This window comes from Macrobrachium rosenbergii, chromosome 27, assembly GCF_040412425.1.
Source record: "Macrobrachium rosenbergii isolate ZJJX-2024 chromosome 27, ASM4041242v1, whole genome shotgun sequence".
Lineage (NCBI taxonomy): Eukaryota > Metazoa > Arthropoda > Malacostraca > Decapoda > Palaemonidae > Macrobrachium > Macrobrachium rosenbergii.
The window spans coordinates 1,292,944-1,304,468 of record NC_089767.1 but is presented as its reverse complement, the minus strand read 5'-3'; the positions used below and the strand labels follow the sequence as shown (position 1 = coordinate 1,304,468).

The 11,525-nt window shown below is 37.2% G+C and overlaps 1 protein-coding gene across 2 annotated transcripts in view; it reads left to right on the top strand.

Annotated features, from left to right (window-relative positions):
• Positions 1-11,525, top strand: part of Polr1E (RNA polymerase I subunit E) — a 143,491-nt gene that overhangs the window by 125,240 nt on the left and 6,726 nt on the right. The window contains exon 7 of one of the 2 annotated variants that reach the window (XM_067128707.1): positions 4,390-4,512. The exons of the other annotated variant lie outside the window; for it this stretch is intronic. Coding sequence (XP_066984808.1) covers positions 4,390-4,512 — 123 coding nt within the window. The remainder of the gene's footprint in view (positions 1-4,389; positions 4,513-11,525) is intronic. 2 annotated transcript variants of the gene reach the window in all.

Genomic DNA, 11,525 nt, shown 5'->3' with positions numbered 1-11,525 from the left:
GCCCCTCAGGACAGCCCGATGCTTCCTAGGGGTCGTAAAAGGCACAGGATATGGTCCTTGGTCCCTTTCAGCCACACGTGGCCCCACAACATGGCGTTGAAAAACTGGGTCACCTTGGGTGCTTGGTCCCTCTCCAGCATCCAAATCTAAAACTCGCCTCACACGCTCACTACCGACAGGCAATACGCGCCTTTCACGGTCCTGACGACGTTGGGACATCTCTGCAAACGTCCTATTGCGTCACAAAACACGAATGCATCATGAAATCGCTGTCCGACAATGCGTTGCTGATGCTTTATAGTGCGAGAAGAAAGAAATTCATGCATGCGCAGCTGGGTCACGCTTTTAAACAAAATAACAGCGTGATCCGTGAACTCCCAGTATTCCTCAAGGTGCGTGATTTAAAATCTTTGGCAAACTAGGCCGATAACTATTTTTCCACAAATATTGAAAAAAAACTTTTTGTAGTAGACTTATTTTACGTCCACTTGGCACCCGACAGACAATTTTTGTTGATGTAAAATACGTCCATTCGGCGTTTAAGGGTTAATGGAAAAGAAAAAGAGATGGGAGATAATTCAATGAACACTGGCGAGTAGATAAATTCGTGCACTGTGCAAATGAGTAAAAGAGATAATGGAATTGGATCCTAAAAGATCAATGGTTGGATAAAACTAAAGAAAATTCTTATTGTATTTGGCTGTATAAATATGTGGGTTTATTTTCCAATACTCATTGATTAATTGTTAGTATGCCCCTTGGTTATGCTCGTAGAGCATATGGTAATGGAACTTATTCGTTATGAGTTAAGTCACGCTACCTTTTGCTTAAGATGAATTACTTTTGCAAAAATTACACTAACTTACTTTTTTTCAAAAATGAACTTTTGGTATTTAAATAATTTCTACTGGCTTGGCCCATCATGACAAGTGGTGGTGGGTAAAGGGTTGCAAATTATTTTCAAAGATATTCAAGTCTTCATGAGGGTTTAGTTAGGGTGAAAAGTGATGAAATTTTGTTCAGCATAAACGAGAGATGTGGGGCTGAGTCGGGTGGGTGGAACACAGCTGTTCGCTTGCCCGCTCGCTTTGTCGCGCGAGAGAGGAGGATGGGGGAGTGGAATTGGAGGGAAAAAAAAAACTACTTTCTTGGCTGAAGGCAGGGTTTTGAATGCAAAATTGAATTATTTAATTTTAAACATCAGCAATGCCTTTACGTTACTGAATATCGAATGTAAGTTTTTGTTAGATAACTAAGCTTGGAATGTTTTTACTGTTGGTGACAAAGGGGTTCATGCATGCGCAAACTGAGCACAGCCACTGCTACTCGCTTGGGGTCGGGATGCCAGAGATTGCCACACGTAGTTTAACTATTGTACATTCAAGTCCCCCTATCACAGACAGAGAGAAATTGTACAATTTCTCTGCCATAACTGTCCTTGAATAAACTCCTAGCTAACTGTTCATGGCTAACACATGCGATAATTTCCTAGTAAACACTCCCTAACTCCTACTGCTCATTCATCTGGCAACACAACACAACTGCTCCCTACAACTGGGAAGTTTGCAGTAGGTAAGTTTGTGGCTGCTGCTCTGTCTTGCTAACTTAAAACCAATGTGCTTTCACCTGTTTTATGAAGAATCCTAACAAAAGAGACTTGTTGCATTTTGCATTTTTACTCTTTTCTCTTAGAAAAATATCACTTTCCTATTTGTCCCTATGTATCCTTAATGTTACAAGACTTATGATAATAACCCTTAATGTTGTACTCTTGCTTCAGTCGCCTTGATGTCTTTGTTAAATAATGAAATTAAGTTAAATGAATGATTTATTCCTGGTTTGCTCGTTCCTAGTTTTAGCAGTTAGCGACACTGGTTATTGCTAGTCTATAGGAATCCTGGTTCTAGGTCATCACTTTTATAGATTGGGTCCGTTGGAGGGATGAAAGGGGGTCTTTAATTAGTTACTGCCTTAATGGACCAGCAGAGAAGACCAACCTGTAACAAACTGAAGGGGAAAAATGGGTCACTTGCCTTGATTTTACCATTAGTTAATCAGGGATTGGAAGGTCGCCATGGGAAGTGAGTATCAAGTTACGTTAAATTGAATTTATTTACAGACAAAGCAATCCAGGAGGTAATCTGAAAGGCTGATGATACAGCAAGTAAATTCAAATAATGAAAAAGGCAAATTGGCAATGCAAAATAAATTTCTGCGCATGACAAGTTAATTTCGTCTTGAATGATTAGGCTCTCTTGTGTGCAACGAAAAGGGGGAACAGGTTATTGCTCCTCGGACTGCGTACCAGGGAAGTCTTGTGTTTATTGAAATGGCAGTACTTTTAAGATGATTTGAGTTCACAAGGCTGGGCTGACTGAGCAGGATAGTAGTGAGGACCCTTTTTAGGCCAGTGGATGTTCGCGCTTAACGTACAAGAACGGGTCGTCCGACGCCTTTAGTCCCTCCAGAAGAAAAAAGGAGTGAAGAACAGTGCGACCTTTCGTGTTGCCGTCTGGGTACCGAGTCGTCTGTGGTTTGCGAGGCGAGATGCGTATCTGGCAGTGTTGGCATCCATTGGCGTAGGTCAGTCATCCTGCAATTCAGTCATACAGCCAACAAAAGTGTGGAGAAAAATAGGTCTCATGGTTAAGTACTTAAAGGTTAAGCTCCTAGTCTACCTCACAGCCTGGATTCGCCTGTATCACTAATGGAGGGGCATCAGCTACTGGACACGTGATAACAAGGGGGTCAGAGGGGTGCTATTGCCCGACCGGAGTTCAAAAGAGGCGCTAATCTACCTTCCCACCAATAAATCGAGCCTACCAGTTAACTGAGAATTGTTTTTGTTCAGAAATTCGAATTATTATTTGGCTGGCTAAGAGGGAGGAATGAAAAAAATATATATATATATATATATATATATATATATATATATATATATATATATATATATATATATATATATATATATATATATATATATATATATATATATATATATATATATATATATATATATATATATATATATATATATATATATATATATATATATATATATATATATATATATATATATATATATATATATTTATATATATATATTTATATACATATAATAAATCATTGAGAAAAATTAGAAAATTAATTAGTGAAATGAAATATACCAACAGTGATGAAATATTCTCCTGTGTACTGTAAATATAAAGATATGATACCCAGTTAAAGCTGAAAAAAAACCCAAACTACCATTCAGCGTTTTCCTTTGCATAGGACGTCATACTTTACGAAACGCCACGTGTAGATATAAACATGGGGTAGGTTAGATAAGAATTCCATGATATCACAAGGCAAAATGGGAAATCATTGATTACAATAAAACAGAAGATTAATAATACCTATTTGATACAGTTCTTAAAAACAACTTACTAAGAGTCTAGTGTAGAGCACTAGTATATGAATGATGCAATACTTGCTAATTACAATTCATGGTGAGGGAACACAACTATGTAAACTTCAAATTTACTGAATTTGAAGTAAAACAAATGAATTTAAATATTATTGTAAAGAATGATAGTTACTGTATAAAAATATACTCATGGTGATAACACCATGGTGGGAAATGCTAGTTATGGAAAAGGGTGAACAAAAACACGGAACCTTATCCTAAGAGAGCTAGTCAATGTTGTAGCCTATATATACCTGTAAACTGAATTACAAACCGATGCACATCAAAATTTGCCTTTCGAAATGCATGGAAGAGCCTAACCCTGTCATAACTTGATGTCTACCAATACCTTTTATTTTGCCTCTGTTTCTTTTAAAATTTCACCTGATTTTCATTTAATGTTTCTTTTTTCCTTATTAACCAACTTGTAGTAATTTATGGGGTATTTTAAAGATAGAATAAGGTGGTTAACTGTTGGGTTAAGTACATTCTGACCTAACCCCTCTGTAATCTGACAGAATCACTAATGTGTCACCCTGCAGGTCCCAATGATGAGGGACTAGTGATGGTCGACCTGTAATGAGAAGTGAGAAGTGTTATATATAAGTGAAAGATTATATGTAACTGCTTTTATTCCATAAGATGGCAAATGTTTATTTCAAGGATCTGCATCTTCACAAATGTCAAGGTTGCAGTGTTCTTTGATTAATTTGAAAAATTTTCATGTAATCTCAGACGTACTATAAATATGAAATTCAAATAAGTTTCTTAGTTCTCTTATTTATTAAAGAAGTAAGCACAGCACAGTTATACTACAGTTTTAGATTATATTATACAGTTTTTACCTGTTAGAGAAATTTAAGTTGTTTGATACTTTTAGCCCTCATAGTATAGATGATGATTATTTTAAAACACCTTTTTGTCTTTTCATCATCATGAAGAACTATGTCTGCAGAGGATAAAGATCGTATACTATGCCTGATCCTTGTCTTGGCTCTTATTGGTTTAAAGTTTGAGGTTGCTGCCAATATACTTGTGGAATCACTACACATTGATATAAAAAGGTAAGTTTAATTGCAAAGTACACTTTCATTGTAATTGTTAAACTGTATTTTATACCAAATTTTGATATGAAATATGTCAAAAACCAGTTAAAAATCTTATAGGTAAAATATCAGTTCATTGCATTTATTAGAGTACTAGTTGGTTTTTCTTGATAACTCAAGATATAGGTTGTGCTCTGCTGTTTGTTTATTTATTACAGGTAAATTTTTTGTGGTTGCAAACTGTTTAATTTTTGTTTTTGTGTAAAGGCTTTTTTTGGTTTGATTATTTTCTTAAAAAGATGGTTTGTTTTATTCTCCTACTACACCAACTACAGAATACTCAGCAGTTTGACTGGTTTAGCTGTGACGTGGACATTTTATGCAAATTATTGATGACCTCAGCTCCTTTGACTGAAAAGCCTTTCCTAATTAGGCATCACTTGATAGACTCCAGGCGTGTAATTTAAGGAACCCCAGGTTTGGTGGAAGTGATGGAAGTGAGGATGGTGAAGTAGCTTCTCCCAGTTTGGAAGGGATTTTAGAACAGCCACCAGATTTGTTGTATTGTTTGAGTTGCAGGTCTTATCTAAGACCAGTCCTATCAGGGGAAGGGTAGGATGTTGCTTTGGTGGGTTGCAAATTGATCCTTTAGAGGAAATCCCCACAACTTCTCAACCTCTTGCAGATCTTGTTGGAGAGACAACTTAGCTGGGAGAATTTGAGTTCTCCTGCCAAATAGATCAGCCTATACATTTTGTTTTCAGTAAACAAACCTGAGAACCAGCCAGATGACACATTGCTTGTGACTTTTTTCCTTTCTTGTAACAGATACGTTACCTTAGTGAAGTTACCTGACATAATCCCCATGACTTGGTTGGAGAGGTAATGGGAGAAAACGTCAAGGGCAAGGAATACTGCCTTCAACTCCAGGTGATTGATATGCAGCTCTCTCTTTTCTGGACCATCAGCCTGATGCTGGTAAGTCTGGCATGTGGATATCCCAACCCTTTTTTAAAGCACCTGGTCTGCAACTACATGCGTGTGGGACAATTTCTGTGACTAGCTTCTTTCAATCTTTCCCCCCCATGTAGTCCTGCCTGGGCTTCTTGGGAGAATGGAACTGTTTAGGTGACTTGAGGTTGACAGCCTCTTGTTTAGCTGCAGCTAAAGGGATCATAGCTGAAATCAGCTAAATGTTTAGCATCAACTTTTTTTAGGGAGGAAGGGCTGGAAACTGGAGGAATGATTGTAAAAGGGAATGAATTCTTGGAATCATTACCATGGTAGGCACACTGGTGGTCTTTTAAATAGCACTGGAACAGATTGAGGAGTTATTTAAGGTTCGTGAAAAGTTAATGGGCTGAAGATGCCGTCACCAGCCATTCTGGAGATCATCAACACCCTGATACCCCACTTGTGGGCCAAAAAAGTAACTGGGCTTAGTTTGCGAGGGAGAACACTTGAGGGACAGCCCCTAGACCAAGAAGATTTCTGAACAGGTAGACAAAGTCTTGCCTTGATAGAGTAACAAACTAATGCCATTGTCTGGAAGGTCTTAATTGAAGATACTTTTATCTTTTGGGTTGCAAATGATAGTTTAGCAATCCTGACTTTAAAACATCAGCTGCATAGGGTTTTTATCAGTTCTCATTTCCTAGTGGTTTCTGTAAAATATATTTATACTTATTTATTTTTTTTTAGAAAACCAACATTAAAGGAAAAGTGGGATTTTTGAAGAATGATGGTAAGAAAAAAATGAGCCCTTTTCTATTAATAATTCTACACATGTAAAATGAGCTAGGGTTGATGATGAGTCTTCAATCACCTGAGGCCTCTGGGATTACTAACAGTGGCCGTAGTTGCTTCAAAGGTTGCTTGTCATATCCTTAGTGGTCCCTTATTCCATCATCAACCTCATCTTGTTATCTAGTGAGAATCTGCTATTATTTGTTCAATAAATATAAATTCTAAACTCCCTATGACTTCTGGTATGGCAAAGGACAGTTCTAGCATAGCAACTACACTGGAATCCTATACTCCAGCACAGAGCAAAATGAAATTGACTAGAAATGTATGTGAAGTAGGACCAGGAATATTTGAACCCTCTTATGATAAGTATTTGACCTTTAATCTGGAAGATTCTAATTGTGACATTTTTAATGTGTACAGAGACATTGTGAAATGTTGTGGCTGAGAGCCTAGGATATCATCTGAATGCTGAGGAAAACTGACTGTAGAGTCAGCGTCAGCAAACGGAAGTGAAAAATTAAAAGCATTATTGCATCTCGGAGGAGTTCAGATAGACTTCGCAGCACATGCTTTTTGGAATCACTCCAAGGGAATGATATTTGCACCCCAACTGATAACGTGCTCAGAAGAGAAGCTTGTAGAATAATTAAAAGATCAGTGTGTGATTAGAAAGAATGAAGATCAGTGGAGCATTAGTTCCACGTCCACATTTACTTATATTACATTCAATTCAACTCACTTACCTAATTTAATGACAGCAGCATGGTTGCATTTTAAGGTTAAGCAGTATATCTCAAGACCAAGATGTTTGTATTGTCAAGGAATATGGACATATGTTAGGGTCTTGTAGGCAGAAGCTTCAAGGCAAGCCTGCCCCACATGTTCAGTGTAGTGAACTAGAGCATGGTGCATGTTATAAGGAAGCAAAATGTCTACTTTGTGGAGACAGTCATCCATCTTCTTCACAGAATTGTGATGTGTACATCATAGAAAAGGAGATACAGACCTTAATGGTAATGAAATGCTTCACACATACAGAAGCTAAACATAATGTTTTAAGCCAATATGTTAGACCAGGAATATCCTTTTCAACCATTGCTACTAACAGAAGAAATATAAATGCTACCAGAGATGCTTCCTTTGGCAATACAAAGGGAAGATCAGTGGCAACATGTACACCTGCCTCTTTGGAGTTTGCACTAGTAATTTCTGGCAGTCCTACTTCATTGAAGGCTGCACCAGTAATTTGTGGCACTCATGCCTCTTCGAAGGCTGTGCCCGTTGTTTGTGCGTTCCTGATTCTTCAGAGGCTGTGCCAGTTGTCTGTGGTGCTCATGCCTCTTTGGAGGCCATGCCAGATATGCCTGGCACTCCATCTACCTGGAGGCTGCTCCAGCTGTAGCTGGCACTCTGGCCTTTTGGAGGCTTCATTACCTATATCCGGTGTATCTCTCTCTCTGGAGCCCACACCAACCATGAATGGTGCCCTTGATGCTTCAGAGGATGCACCAGTTGTGTTGGACTCTACCACACCACCTCAGGCAGTGGCAGCTTTATCTTGTGCTCCTGAGCAGGAATTTCCGTGATGAAGATGCCATCAAAGGTGCCCAACACCCATGATACTGGGAAGGCTTTAGCATCTCTGGCAGGTTCCTCCTCCATGGGAGCAGCATCATCATCATCGACATTACAATGGAAGGCAGCGACCAATAATTAGTCTCCTTCTGGAAAAAATAGCAGGAGCAAGGCACTAAAGTAAAATCACTGACATGGGGCTCCATAATAGTCTGATAATCTAAATAAAAGTTAATTAATTTTCTTCAGTGGAACTGTCAGGGAGTAAGAGCTAAATGGGGAAAAATAAGGCTGCTCATATCAGAAGTGTCTCTTGTATGTATAGCTTTGCAGGAGATTATAATTGGAAATAATACATGTCTCAGCCCATGAGAGTATACAGCCTATTATTCCACGTATAACATAGATATAGGAAGACATGGGGGTTTAGCTCTGTATATTCATAATGACACCCCACAAAATCCTATTAGTATCCATTCTACACTGCAAATGATAGGTGTGCAGATCCATTTGCAAAGTCTAGTGAAGTCTTCCCCATTGTTGAATTTAAATCCTGTATTCAAGAGCTACGATGTCTCTTTGTTATTGTCAGCAATTGATTTATGTACATGCAGTGATAACTGCCTTACTGATTTTAATTGGAGATTGATAAATGATAGATTTACCAGCAATCATTTTCCAGTAGAAATGAATGTAGCTTCAAATCCTCCATCTTCAAGGTTACCTAAAAGGAACATTGGTAAAGCTAATTGGGCAATCATTCCAGGAACACAGCTCAATAGTTGACTCAGCTGATGACTTTCCTGGTGTAGATGATGCTCTTGATTTTTTTTAATACAGTTATATTTTTGGCTGGTCTTCAGTCAATACCTAGGACTTCAGGCATATTTATCTGCTTACTAGTTCCCTGGTGCCAGGAAATTCATAGAACTATGAAGTCAGTTTTCACCAAATACAGCAGATGAATATGTATTACTGTGTTAAATTTTGAAAAGCAAGAGTTCATTTCCGCTTAAAAATTAAAAAGGCATGCAAGGAGTTTTGGACAATTTTCATATCTTCACTAAATTCAGAAACACCCCTGACTTTAGTTCAGAAGAGAGCTGGAAAAATAACAGGCAGATTTACTTCTTGTCAGCCTTCAGTTATCAAGATCAGTGGTAGTGAAGTAGCAGATCCATGGTCAGTGGCAATTGAGTTTGCTAATCATTTTGCTAATGTGCAAAGAGAACTGATGACAGACCCTATTCAGTTCAAAGAAATGTAATGGAACAGGTCGAAATTGATTATAAAACATCAAGGAATGAACAGTACAGCTTTCCTTTTACTATGAGGGAATTTGAATCAGCCTTAATTATACAGTCGACCCTGCTTATTCGCAGTTCAGGATTTGCAGCTTCACCTATTTGTGGATTCTAATTATATGTGGAAAATTCAGTATTTCGCAGATTTTTTCATCTAGTAATATTCACTAATTAATACTGTATTTTGATAGTGTAGCCACTGTTCGTCCTCAAAGGAGTTACTCTTATGGTCCCTAGAGGGCCTCAATAAGATAGATCAACCAATTTCAAAGAATTCTCTTCTATTTGGTCTGGCCAGTATAGTGCACGTTGACACTGATAGAGTATAGGACTTAAGACAAGTGGGCTCTTTCTCTTGTCTACAGCAGTGTGCCTAGGTTCCATTCCTGTTATCAACCTGCAGATGTAGCAACAGTGCGCTGTGCTGTGCTGTTCATTATTGTGTCAGCATCGCACCTCACACCAGACCAACTCCCATTATTCATTTGGTCTTTGTTTTATAAGGGTGCATCTAGAATTGGTGCATATATAATTGCTCCAAGATTGTATTTGGTCATCATGGAAGAACCAAACTATGAAGGAAGCTAAGTACAGTCAACCCCTGCTATTCGTGGTCATGCAATTCGCTGACTCACCGATTCGCAGATTTTTCTGCGGAACTTATCCCCAAATCATTTGCGAAAAATTTGGCAGTTCACAGACTTTTCCGTCAAGAAATAGTCACTAATTAGTTATTTTGATGTTATTCTGATGACTAAATGAATTTTTTTGATAAAAAATTATTTTCTAATTTTCAAATATTAATATTAGATTAATAAGATTAAGTATAATAATATTAATAATAATGTACCTGTAATAATACAGGTAATATTAAGTATTAATTTTCAAATAATTTTCAAATAATAATAGTAATACTGTACCTATAATAATAGTACAGTAATAAGATTAAATACTGTAATAACTCAGAGAGAAACATAAGTGGAAAGATACAGGTTTTTAGCTTTAGCTGGCAAAAAACTGGTTTTCTCCCCTCCATAGATTCAGGAGGGACCCTTTTATAGTACCCAAGGGACCTCCTTATAGCAAACCCTGTTGGCAGCTGGTGCTTAAACTGGTTTTTTTCCACCTATTATAAATACAATGCTCAGAATTGATACCATTGAAATATTAAAGTGATTGAAATTATAATAAAATTATATAAAAGTAATATTGAAATTATATTAAAGTGATATATATTTCAGGATGATAGTATAAGCATTTTTAGACGGTACATTTTATGATAAAATAATGATTGACATTACTAATTTTCAAATATTAATACTGTATTAAGTTTAATAAGATTAAATAACATAACATTAAATAATAATAATAATAATGTCTCTCTCTCTCTCTCTATCTTTTATTTGTTTTGTATGATAAATAAATGATTTACTAATTTTCAAGTATTAATATTAATGTAAACAGCAAATTATCAATTCATTGAAGAAAATATAGTGAATTAGTAAGATTTTAACCCATTCCTGTCCAATTGACGTAATATTACGCAACAACCCCCTACCCCCTTCTTTTCTGACTGACGTAATTTTACGTGAAAATTTACCGACATTTTTCGCACGTCTGGTAGGGGTAAATTTTTTTATTTTCGAACAGTTGGTGGTTTCCATAGGCTAAAGCATACCTTGGACCGTAACTCAGGCATCGACACGCCAGGCAAGCGGTCCGTATACTCGCGCATAATCCAAATCCTGGCATAGTAAATTTGTCACAATGAAATCAGCTGATCCTACCCACGTTTTTCTCTCGTATCTTACATTTTTTATAAAATGTAGGATTACATTATTGGAAACACTCTGTTTCGTATCCTCTATTTTCTATAAATTTTTAGTTCCTCTACTGTGCATGCGCAAATCCATGGCGTAGTAAAATTCTCACAATGACATCAGCTGATCGCACTCCACGCAGGCCTGGCAGGCCACACTTCTGTCAGAGACCATGCATACGCAGGTTGGGTAAACACGTGTGGCTGTTTACATACAGCGACGCCAATCGAGAACAGTTTCCAACATGCTTTCGCAAAGTTTTTACGGTAAAACTAAGGAAAAACGTGTTAGTGCATCACATAAGAGACGTCTGGATTTTAGGCAGGGCTCTGAATCTCATTTTTCATTATCATATATATCGATATTTAGAGAATTTTGTTGGCTTTCTCATAAAAATAATTCATTCACCTAACTGTCATAGCTTTTGAGCTACGAACGATAATGTTGACAACAGTAACATTTTTTTTTCTTTTCGAACAGCTTATAACGTCAAAATGAAACTCTTGCTGTTACCAAAGCCAGTGTTCTTGACTCTCACTTTATTCCTCAACCTTTCCTCTACATTTTTGTATATTTACAAAGT